The sequence below is a fragment of the Canis aureus genome, chromosome 22 (genome assembly GCF_053574225.1).
Source record: "Canis aureus isolate CA01 chromosome 22, VMU_Caureus_v.1.0, whole genome shotgun sequence".
Lineage (NCBI taxonomy): Eukaryota > Metazoa > Chordata > Mammalia > Carnivora > Canidae > Canis > Canis aureus.
This window is the reverse complement of record NC_135632.1, coordinates 32,467,035-32,480,141: the sequence shown is the minus strand read 5'-3', so window position 1 is coordinate 32,480,141 and position 13,107 is coordinate 32,467,035. Positions and strand designations below refer to the sequence as shown.

Genomic DNA, 13,107 nt, shown 5'->3' with positions numbered 1-13,107 from the left:
CTTGAAGAGACTTCCAAATCACTCCACTGACGTTTAAGTGTACTGGAGTGCTACAGTATTTATTTTTTCACATTTTTATTTATTGATTTTTTAAAGTGATAAATTTGGCTAAATGGTTTATATGTTAAATTATTTAATCTGAGCATGAGAGCATTTACAATCCTCACTAAGGATTCCAAATGTAAGAAAAGTCATTTCATGGATCTCATTATGCTATAGACTAATTTTATGAAATGGATATCTGATAACCAATAGAGAGCCAATCAGGTTTATCTGTGAACCTTTGGTCTCACCAACAATTCTAACACCTACTGCTAACTGGGTTCATTCTTCAGAGCATTGGAAATGTTTCATTAATCTAAGTATGTGGCTAATATTGATGGAAAAAGATGAGGGCAACAGAGAAAACAACCAAGACAACTCCAAATGCAGCCTATTTAGAAGAATAGATTAGATTAGAAAGGCATGGACATGGTACTTCAAAACTATTAATAAAAAAGGTCTTTAGTTAATAGCTTTCAAGACACCACAAACTTCCCCCTTAGAACAGCGTATCTGTCTACAAAATCTGGTTTCTAAAATTGGTAAATTAGTGATGATAAATGTTTTAAAAACTTCCCACGGGTTTCAAATAAATGTGCATTTAAATTGAAATTTGAGTTACCAAAATTTGATTTTTCCTTTGTCCTAAGAAACTGTTTAATCATATTCATTCAGTGGAAGAGCTTATTTTTTTTCTGGTAATATTCTTGACAGGTACTAATTTAGCTTTCTTTTTTTTTTAAAACAGAAATACTGGCAAATATTTACTCCCAGTAAAAGGAAGCCTACTGCGTCAAAGTAGAGCTTTCAAAAGCAGACTATATAGCTGTGGTTCAGATTTTCCTTGTAAGAATTAATATATATATATCCCTGTAACTGATACCCTCCTGCTTCTATTTTTGTCCCACCCAGCCATCCAGAATAAGGCCTAAATCCCATACCACAGTTCCTAAAGCATTTGAGGAGAGATATCACATTCCTCCTATGTCCTATTTTTACTAGTAAACATCTCTAGGTTAACTATGTATAATTCAACGGAAAGTACATGGTCTGTGAAGTCAGAAATCAGTAAATTCTTGGTGGTCTATTATAGGAAACTGCTCTAAGCCTCATCTAAATTTCCTCATCTGTGAAAAGTAACACCCAAGGAGGGTGTTTTAGAAAAGAAATGAGTTGGTACAACTGATATCCACTGTAGTGTTTTAACCAGTGAAGAAATTCAAGAGTGTAGATGACTCTCCCCAGCTTATTCTTGTTTGCTCTTAAAATGAAGAGCTTAGAAGTGAATGAGGCACTCCGGATACAGTGCGATTGGTTTGGAGTTCTGAGGATTGTACTCCTAAAAATGTCTCCTTGAGGCTTCAAGAATCTTAAGTTCCCACAGAATTTTAGTTAGCCAAAAGCCCACAAATATTATTTATATGAAAATAAAGTAGGTCTCTCCTTCTTGTATCATGATTTCTTTCTGTACTGAAATACTACACATTTAAGCTGTGTTAAATTCCATCTTGTTTTGGACCATCCTTTTGAGGCCTTTTTGGAAACTGCATTATTTTATCTAATCTACTAGTTCTCCCTTCCAGCTTTAATCTTAATCTACATGTTTCTGTCATGCAGGATTTAGATAAGCCTACACATTTTCTGAGATGTACATTTCAGATGCACAAAATACCCTATACCAAACTCACAAGCAGCACAACTACTTGATTTGAATTTTCCCTCCTCTTCCCCACTCTGTATTTCCTTTACAGAAGAGGCAGTCAGAGAAAGGTTCCTCATCACTGGCAGTGCAATAAGTACTCCCAGTGATTTATGGACTGGCCCCAAGTAGAATGAAAGACATAAGGTTCCCATCCAGTAAAAGGAGAAAATAAATATGACATGTACTATGGCTTTATCACTGAAAACCAAACCTAATGCAAGTATGGGTGATCACCAATGTCACCAGCTCTGTCAGTTCGGATAAATGTATCATGTAATATAGAAAGGAACACAGGCTTTGGGGTCAGACTTCTGGGTTCAAGTACTGGTAACACTACTATTTGCTTGCTGTGTAATGCTAGGAAAGTTACTCAGTTTTTCTGTGTCTGGGTTCCTTCTTTGGTAAAATTATAGTTATTACTTTTGCTGTGGTAAGAAACAATATCCAAGCATCAATGGAAAGGAAGGAAGGAAGGAGGAGAGAGGGGAGAAAAAAGAGAGGGAGGGGAATTACAGAAATTCATGGTAAAGGTATAGTCCTATTTTTACTTTTTTAAAACTGTCCATTCTAAACTACAACTCAAGCAAGTTTTATTTCCCTCTGCATTGAGAGATTAAGTCAGGTCAAATGAGAGTTTTTTTCTTGGTGGCCAATACACAGTCAATATCCTTAGGGACTTTACCTTTCCAAAATGAAGAATAAATTTACTCATCAAATAACTGACTTACAGGCAGTAGAAAGGAATGTGAAGAATTTTTAAAGTATATAATCTTGTCTTAAATAAGTGTAAGTTCCCCTATGGGTCATTAATTAGTTATTTATATTAATCAACTATTACAAATACTTTTTCAATAAATTTTCTTGGCATCACTTTCAAGTCTTTGTAGGTCATACTTTCCATTCTAGCGCATGTGTACTTCATGTGATCAGCTGAACTGTGGAGGCATCAAAACTCCATAGCTGGTGCCCTGAGACCTGCCTGATGGGGCTCCCTCCACATTCAGGCTGGCTCTGGGGCTTGGCTCTGGCCTCAGCTTCAGGCTATGTCTGGTTTCCTGGGTTCTAGGGCTGGCATAAGCCCATTATCACTCACTTAGTCCCACTCATAATATGCTGCTTTATGTTACATTATAGCATAAACCACAGAAAAGAGACATTGAGAAATGATGAGAAAAAGCAATGAAATATGAGTAAGGAGATGGGGTAGGAAATAGCCTATATTTTTTCACATTTGGTTTCCTTTTCCACACAATTAGCCCTGGGAAGTTGTCTATGTTAACAGAATAGACATGCATTCCTAGATATGTATATTTAAGAATATGTATATGTATATACATATACAACAATACATATTGCTAAAAATGGATGAACACTTTATACTGACCTTAGGGGGTTTAAACGGATAGTCTGGTGAAAAGGTAATGTCAAGAAAGAACACCCCTCCTTCATAGACAGATCCTGGGGGTCCCAATATAGTTGACCTCCATTCATAAATGTTGTCTCCTTTGGGTCCAGCACTGAAATAAGACATACAAATGAAATGTACTTAGAGATTATGTAAACCCTGGAATTTAAAAAATTCTAGTTATGGTAACAATAAATTGAGCAATTCCACAAAAACACAACAGAAACAGGGTAATTCTGTATGATGATTCATTTGTCAATATCATTAATACTCTATAAAGAAAAGATGTTGGTATTACTTAATAAAACAGAACTAGGAAGATTCTGTTTTGACATTCACAACCCTGCACCTATTGAACAAAAGATTCCTAGGATCAAAGACCAGAGGTAGGAGCACAAATGTTTAATAAAGCATGAAATTATTCATACGGTCCTGAAAAAGAGGATATAGTCATAGGGTGAAAGAAACAACTTTTTTGAAGGACAGAAGGGCCATTAGAGACAAAAAAAGTCTAATAAAAAGTAGTCTAATTCCTTTGTTAACAACTAAGAATACAAATGAGGTTCAGGGAGATCAGTAAATGTTCATTATCTATAAAACTCAGCTCAAATATCATATATCATCTCAATCTTTCTCTTTTCTCTCCAGCCAAAGAATCTCTGCCCCCTTAACCCCTATGTATCATGAATAGTTTGGTTTATAGAAAACAAGATGTATCATTGTATTTTATAACCATGTTTTTAATTAAAAAGAATTTTTTTTTTTTTAACGTAAGTTCTATGCCAAATGTGGGGCTTGAACTCACAACCACAAGATCAAGATTCACATGCTCTACCAACTGAGCTGGCCAGGCATTCCTGTAATTGTTTTTAAAGTGTTTACTTTTCTGTCTCTCCCTAGAAGGTCCTTGAGGAATATATTTTTTGCCTTGTCTTAGAGCCTATTAAGTATATATTGGTTCAATGATGATGGATTAATAGGAATTCAAGTGAAGCCACATGACTACTAGTAGTAAACATCTGCCTGAGTCTCAGACAAACTCACTAAGGAAAATAAAGGCCTGCATGAGTCAAGTTAATTATATTCTCAAATGAACAGAAGGGCAAAATGAGATTATAATTTAGCTTTTCAGTGTTCTTTTTTTGCTACTTCAAGCTAATACCTGCATCTAATAGCCATAAACGCCTCTCACATACTGTAGCCAAGTGGGCAACCCTTTGGGGAAGATTTGATTGTCAACAAAAATTTAGCTACTACTCTTTATTTTGAAATTAGTTTACATCTACAAAAACTTAAGCAGTATATCAAAAAAGCACACATCTTAACTAAATTGGGATATATTCTGGGAATGCAAGGATAGTTTAATAATAGAACATTATTAATGTAATTTACCAAACTAAGAGATTTAAAGTTGAAAAAAAATGGATAATCTCAATGGGTGTAGGAAAAGCACTCAATAGACTTCAATAATAGCCATTCATGATTAAAAAAAAAACTTTCAGCAAAATTGGAATAGATGGACATTTCTTTTTTTTAAGATAGAAACTTCTTTAACCTGATAAAGAGCATCTACCAAAAATTTCATAGCAACTGATATATTCAGTGGCAAAATATCAAAAGCATATCCTTTAAAACCCACTAGATCTACTTCTAATCCTTACTGTACTAGAGATCATATTCATGATCTTTCATGTATGAAAGACACAAGGAAGGAAAAAATAATAGGTATATGGATTGGGATAGAAAAAATAAAACTGTGAGTGCTTGCAGTATTTATGTACACAGAAAAACCTATACACAATTTATTAAACTTAATAAAATTTTACAAAGTGGCTAGATACAAAATCAATATGAAAAATCAACTGCATTTCAACACATCAACAAAAATAGACATTTTAAAAAAAGGTTTTATTTGTTTACTCATGAGAGACACAGAAAGAAGGCAGAGACAGGAAGAGGGAGAAGCAGATTCTTCGCAGGAAGCCCAATGTCGGACCTGATCCCAGAACTCGTGGATCATGCTCTGTGCCGAAGGCAGATGATCAACCGCTGAGCCACCCAGGCATCCCAGAAAATATATTTTAAAATCTTTTATAATAGTATTAAAAATACCCCAAAAAACTATGGGTAAGTTTCATAAAAAATATTAAGACTTTAATAATGGAGGAAATAATAAAACTTATTGAAATACAAAGAGAATCAAATAAATGGAGGGAGATAACAAGTTTATGAGTAGGGAGACCAGCATCCTACAGATATCAACTTTTTCCAAACTGATCCAATACAATTCCAATCAAAAGTCTAACAGTTATTTAAAAAATGAAACTTGACAACTTGATGCTAACATGTGTTTGGGAGTTCAAAGGAACTCCTCAAACTTTTCCACACAATTACAGGAATCTGATACATGTCAGAAGTAATGGGGCTAAGAAAACAGTTTTTTGAATATGGCTAAGAGAAAACTGGATTTTTACTTCAATAAATGTACAAAACTTTGTTCTAGATGGATTAAGCACACATCAATGCAAAAGTCAGAAGTTTTAGAGGTTGCCTAACGAAACAGAAAAGATATTTGGATAACATAAAATAGACCAAATTCTAGTGTCCAGAGCATACTAATTCCTATGAATCAATATGAAAAGGACTAGCAATCCCTTAGAAAAGACAAAATAGGCACTTCCAAAAAGAAGAAACATGAATGGCCAATAATTTCATATGATTTATTCAATTTCATTAAAATCAGGAAAATGAAACTTAAAATTACAGTTCAATATTATTTTACACAATGTATAGGCAAAAATAAATGTGTGACAAAATGAAGTGTTGATGAGGATGTGGATAAACAAAAACTTCTACACGTTGCTGAAGAGCTTTCAATGACTTTGGATAAGAAAGTGGACTTATCTACTTAAGTTGAATCTATACACTCCTATGTTCCAATATTTCAATTGCAAACTTAGGTACATACCTCAGGGAAATTTTTATACATGTGCACTAGAAGTCATACACAAGAATATTCATGGAAACACTATTTTTTTAATTTTTATTTTATTATTTTATTATTTTTTTAAAGATTTTATTTACTTATTCATAGAGACACAGCTAGAGAGAGAGAGGCAGAGACACAGGCAGAGGGAGAAGCAGGCTCCATGCAGGGAGCCCGATGTGGGACTTGATCCTGGGTCTCCAGGATCACACACCCTGGGCTGCAGGCGGCGCTAAACCGCTGCGCCACCAGGGCTGCCCAGAAACACTATTTTTAATAGCAAAATTGGAAACAACAAAAATGTCCATTGACAGAAAAAGGAATAAATTCACCCAAAGGAATACTACACAACAGTAAAAATATACTGATTAACATGGATAAATCTTAAAAGTGTCATATTGAATAAAAAAGCAAGTCTAAAGGAATATATTATATATATATATATATATATGATACTATTTTCACCAAGTTTAAAAACAAGCAAACAAGAAAACAGATTGTTAAGGATACATACATATGTGGTAAGGCAAGAAAATAAATGAGAACAAAGCCCAAAAGAGTAGTTGCCTGGGTATAATCAGATGGTAATAGCAACACACAGGAACTTCAATGGTTCTAGTGATGTTCTACTTTTCAGTGCGTATGTTGGATTCAGGAGTTATCTGTTTTATTATTAGTCTTATAACTTATGTGTTTGATATGTTCTTATATATGTACCAAATTTTCATATATTTTTAAAAAGATTTTATTTATTTATTCATGAGAGATACTGAAAGAGAGAGAGAGAGAGGCAGAGACACAGGCAGAGGGAGAAGCAGGCTCCATGCAGGGAGCCCAAAGTGGGACTAGATCCTGGAACTCCAGGATCACGCCCTGGGCCAAAGGCAGGCACTAGACCGCTGAGCCACCCAGGGATTCCCCCCAAGTTTTCATATTAAGAACAAGTATGCCCCAAATAATGTCTACCAAAATGCTACAGGAGGAAAGCAAGTTGCAGCACACATACAGTGTGATCCTAATGTATAAACTAGAAATATAAAATAATATTTTATATTGTTTATGGATACATATCTATGTTAAAGTCTTTGAAGAAACAAACTGGATAGATAGGCTTATATTCAGGACAGTGGTTGTGCAGGGAACAAGAGAAAAGAGTAGAGTGATGGGACAGCTCTGAGATGAGACTGAAGAAGAGTTCAATTTTATCTCTAGTTTTAATTTCTCTTATTTGAAAAGGGTGAAGTAAAACAAAACAAAACAAAACCCCTGCAAAATAAAATCAAGTTTATTGCAAAGTGCTGAAATATACTGAGAAGCAAAGCAAGGGGCCAGAGTATAACATTCCTGCCCCATGTTCCTTTTTACCTAACCTCTCTTGAAGCTGACAGTGAAGTACAGACAAAATATATTCAGGCCAGATGACAATAAAGCTTTGGCAACAACAGTCTCTTGTTGCCAGACAAACTCACTCATTCAGATGAATAATACACATGGTTATGCCCTGAGCTATAATTAGACCCAATATGAATAGATAAGTTTATCAGAAGGAAGAACTTAAAAGTAGAGTAAATTATAGGTTTGTAGTTACAACATGACTTCAAGGTAGATGAAGAATTTAGTTTAAAAAATACACACAGAGAGAACACAGCTATGAAACAATGTGCATAGACACGTTACCTAAATACCAAGATATAATTTCTCTGAGTTACTTTGAGAAATTTTAAGATGACCTTCCAAGAATGGTCATCACAGTTAATTATATAATATAGGCTAACCGAGGAGTCACTAAATACAGCCACCAAGGAAAAGACTCAGAAGTAGAAGTCAAGAGATATCTCACAGAAGCAGGCAATGCCTGTAAGTTATTCACATTCAATTAGTGCTTGTTTTAAATTTTATTTGGCTCTCAGTCAGAATACCAAATTTTATTAGTTCTTTGAAGTCAGTAAGCTATCTATACAGTTATCAACAATGGATTAAATAGCATAGGTAACAGTATCACTCTGAGTTGGTTACACTGTCCAAATGTGTCTTTAAAAAAAAAAAACAAACAGTATTAGTAGTGACAAACTATCTTGAACACAGATTAGTGTTTTAAAATGCATCTAAAACTTTTATTACTTCTTTAATATACACAAATTAAGTCTTAGCAGTCTGACCTGCCCTTCTCTATCACCTTAGAAGTAGCATGTCTGTACCACTTGCAATCCCAAAGCTTATAGCAGTGGTTCTTAAACTACAAAGCCCTCTGTCCTATTCTCATTTTGATATGTCCCAGTTAAGAAACTCTGGAATAAAAGTACAAAACTGGGTTGTACAATATGGTAACCATATAGCTACTGAGCACTTGAAATGTGGTTACTTATTCAGATATGCTGTAACTGTAAAATATATACCAAATTTTAAGACAGTATAAAGGAAAGTAAAATACATCATTACTTTTGGTTAATTACATGTTAAATGATAATATTTGAATATATTGGACTAAAAATATATTAAAACTAACCACCTGTTTCTTTTTATTTTTTTAATATGGTTCCTAGAAAATTTAAAATTACACATGTGGCTCATATTGTATTTCTGTTCAACAATAACTGTTCTAGAGCAGTGCTGTCTAATAAAACTTTCTGTGATAATGAAAATGTTTTAGTTCTTATCCTTATCCAGTATGGTAATCACTCACCACATGTGGCCATTAAGCACATAAAATGGAGCTAGTAAGAATGAGGAAATAGATTTTCAATTTCATTTGATTTTAAGGAATTTAAATCTAAATAACTTCATGTGGCTAGTGGTCACATATATTGGACAATATAAACCTACTGCTCCAGTAGTACATACTGACCAAATGTTTTTTTTTTTAATATGTCAGAATTATTTGGTTTTATATAAAATAGAAGAATGGGCTTTTATAGACTTTGGACCAAAAAAGTGAGAAGCAGAACCTGCAGACCATTTTATATTTTCAATGATCACTTCCCCCTTAAGTTAACCAAATAAAAGTACCGAGGTCACCTGCACAATAGAGCGAATGATGAAGAACATAACTGGACTCTGAGTCAGACTTTGCTCTTCTGAATCCTAGTTCTACCATGTAAGTTCTGTAGAGCCCTGAGTGAATATGTAATCACCCCATATAATCTTTCAATGTCTTCATTTCCTCATCTACAAAATGAGGCAACTACAGCACCAACCTTGCAGAGCAACTGTGAAGTTTTAGTAGAGTTATACCTACCAGAGCTTCGAAAATGGGGTCTGTAATGGCCCAAATGGTATGCTTCCAATGTCAGCTGCTCTTCTAGGTGTTGTTATGCTTTGTGATATATAATCCAGAAGCTCATGAACACAATCAAAAGATTAATTGCCTGATTTTATAAGGATTTCAAGATCCTAGGACTAGGAAACAGGCTACCAAGACCCATACATTAATAATCATTACCCCTACCACCATTATCACCATCATCATCTTGCAACGTAATCTTAGGATATATATTTAGATAGGGCAGAACTTTAGAAACCAACAGAAATCAAAGCTGCCACTTCCAGGAAATCCAATCTGTTGCTGAATGGAATGTTTATTTCACACCAGGATTTTCAGGCATGAGGATATTTAGCACTGTTTTCTCACTTGCAGTATTCTTTTTTCTTTTTTTTTAAGATTTTATTTATTTATTCATGAGAGATGCAGAGAGGAAGAGAGGCAGAGACACAACACAGGCAGAGGGAGAAGCAGGCTCCATGCAAGGAGCTTGATGTGGGACTCGATCCTGGGACTCCAGGATCACGCCATGGGCCAAGGCAGGCAGGAGCTCAACTGCTGAGCCACCCAGGGATCCCCTCACTTGCAGTATTCTAAATGATCAATATTCTTAATTTTATTTTCAGGTTTGATTTTTTAAAGAAGATAAACACAGCTAAGAGAGTTACATTCAAAATAAAATCCAATTAGATAAATCTATTAAAATGCAAATGTCAGTTAGCAAATTACAAATTAGTTGAATAATCAAAGTTGCCACTAAGAGAAATTCTGTTAGAGAATCAATGTTGTAAACTGTGTTCAGCTTTCTATGCTGCTGCCTACAGTGGATGAGCCCTTCTGTACATATAAAATATTACACACTTAACAATAAAAATGCTGAAAAGGATTAAACTCTGACTGTATTTAAGATCATAAGATTTTTAAATACATCTGAATACTTTCAGTGTGCTGTGACTCTAAGACCAAGAGTTTTTGGCTCTGTCTGCTGCCTTTTCATTTAACACTGACTCTAAGATAGAAAAAGAGTAAGGCAAAAAAAAAAAAAAAGAGTAAGGCAGCCTAGGCAATTAGGGATCCTGGCTCCAGAGGACAAGAAATTTGCTTTCACAGAGTATCTCCCATGTGCCAACACTAACCTGAAATTGATGGGGACAGAATGGTGAAGAGAAGACAGTTACAAGGGATTTCTCTCAAGAGCTCTGGAAATCTCTGCTTATATGTCAGATTCCAAATAGTTGAATTCATCCCTTTCATAGTGAGCACAATGTTCACAGGCAAATGACATGCTGCACATATGTCCAAAATCCCTTTGAGAGTAAACAGCTGCAGGAATATTGAGCTTCTTGCTTATAACACAATAACGTATGTTTCTCTAATGACAAACGGGAAGGAAAAGAATAGCCCATCCCTTAAAAAAATGTGAAAGCAAGGCCTAGGCCAGTTACAGATAAGGATAGTAGGAAAGAGAGCTGAAGAAGGGAAATACCACAAAACTGTATGAATGAAATGAGAAAAAAAACATGTAGAAGTGGGGAGATTCGGGAGGGAAAATGTTTTCAGACTGTTCTCAGGGCCACGAGCTGATCTACTTGTTGCTAAATCCAACAATGGCTTCTGTTTTCATTTTACTGAAACTGTGGCTTCTACTCCCTGATTCCTAAAAAGCTCTCTTCCTCAGGTATCTCTCCGAGTCTCTCTCTACACTTTACGGTACTTCTCCAATTCTTTTTGTCCTCATCAATGATATCTCTTCAATGTCTGCCTTCCAAGGTTTCTACTCTCAGTTACCTTGTTTTTTCATCTTCATTCTAGGTATTCCATTATCTGCCTCTGACAATCAATCTATCAAATACTGATGGAATCTCTAATCCGGTGGGAAATCCAAGAGTCATCCTTGTCTATGCTTCCTCCTTCTCTTCTTTAAAATCCTCCAAAGCCTGTAGAATCCACCTCTGTAATCTGTCTACTGGCTGCATTAGCTCTCACTTAGATGATGGCATCGGCATGCTGTTTCCCCACTTCCAGTCTTGCTTTTCTCCAATTCATCCATCAAAGTGCAGATAGGGCAATTTCCAGAAAATCCTGTAAATGAAATCTTTTGTTTTCCTGCTTTCTCTGACTTCTTAATAACTTCAAGATCAGGCCCAAATTCCTTTCAAGCATTTAAAGTTTTTCAAAAAGATCTGGCTCCAGCTGACCTCCCTGGCCTCATCCCTGGCCACTCTTGTTTCCTTCAGCTCCATTCTCCAGTCATACTGGACTTACTTCTAAAACCTTCAAGGGAGGGTGCCTGGGTGGCTGAGTTGGTTAAGCATCTGTTTTGGCTCACATCATGATCCCGGAGTCCTGGGAATCAGTCCTGTACTGGGCTCCCTGCCTGCTTCTCCCTCTCCCCTTGCTCCTCCTCCTTGCTTGTGCTCGCTCTGTCAAATACATAAATAAAATCTTAAAAAAACCCAACATTCAAGGGAGGTGGGATTTTTCCTGACTCCTGGCTTGGATAAGATGCTTTTTGTCCTTTGGGCCTCAACTTAGCTACATTCTCCTTGGGGACAGCTCCCTTACCCTAAAAGGCTTAGTACTCCTTTGGAAGTGGTAACATTCTATGCAAAAACAGCATTATAAAAAGTAATTTATGGGACCTTTAATACTGGGAAAAGAAGAAATATTAAGAAACAGCATTCTCTGGGTCACAGGAAACAAAGAAATTCTTACAGCTAAGAGGGTATTGAGAAAACAGGCCAGGATCATAGCTCCTGAGAGGACAAATGAATGGTATTTTATAAACTCCTGAGGTTTCCTATATTTATATGTATTAATTTTTTTTGAAGACCAATAACATCAAAGTAGACCACAACATGTTAGGAGGTTAGCATACAACAGTGGTGATAGAAAAGATCCATTTTGTACACTAAGCTGTAAGCCAAACTGAAAGATGACTATTTTCTCCTTCATACATTTTCTTTCTAATCCTTAGCAGTCTGGTCCTTATTTTTGAAGTATTCTAAGAAAAATAATTATTTTATATTTTTTGCAAATGAGTGCTTAATTAATGGGAAGGACCTCTCTCCTCAATTACACTTTCCAGATTTGAGATGTAAAGATAAACAAACAAAAAAGGTTTCAGTTGACTGTAGAGATCTTTTACCGAATTGTACTTAAAAGTCACTGCTATCATTTACTTTGTATCCTATGTCAACAACTTAGCAGGGAGGAAGAAACTGGAGAAAAACAGGTTTTTAAACAAAGAATAATTACTGCTTAATAATCACAAAACCTCCTTCCCCAGGGAAGGCTATAACTAGTAAGATGGCTTTGTTAGTGAGTAAAACTAGCCTTCTGTAAGTTATTGAGGAAGAAGGACTCAGTGAGTTGATGACACCTTAGACTTCTTGCTTCTTTCTAAATTACATGTACAGTGTGAGGGGTGGGTGGATCTGTGTATTTTTCTCAATGTGTAATAGATTGCAGTGAGTACACAGCTTCACAGTAGACTTAAAATTTTAAGACATAACTGTATGAAATAATGAGGAGGAAGAAACAGAGAAATTGGGAAGCAGGAAAGAAGACTACAGGGAAAAACTGCACATCGTTCCTTTTCCTCCTAAGCTTCATTTTTATAAGATATATTCACTTATAAGGACAAAGACAGTCACAGTCAAAAAGAACCAAATCTTATCTTATATATGTGGGTTGTTAGAAATAAGATTACA

General features: G+C 35.4%; 1 protein-coding gene across 11 annotated transcripts in view; it reads right to left on the bottom strand.

The window, feature by feature from the left end:
• UBE2E2 (ubiquitin conjugating enzyme E2 E2) overlaps positions 1 to 13,107 on the bottom strand; it is a 469,097-nt gene that overhangs the window by 82,694 nt on the left and 373,296 nt on the right. For all 11 annotated transcript variants that reach the window (XR_013361371.1, XM_077865379.1, XM_077865383.1 and 8 more), the window contains one exon: positions 3,129 to 3,261. Coding sequence is in view for 10 of the 11 variants with exons in the window: in XM_077865379.1 (XP_077721505.1) it covers positions 3,129 to 3,261 (133 nt within the window). In the remaining variant the exon portion in view is untranslated. The remainder of the gene's footprint in view (positions 1 to 3,128; positions 3,262 to 13,107) is intronic.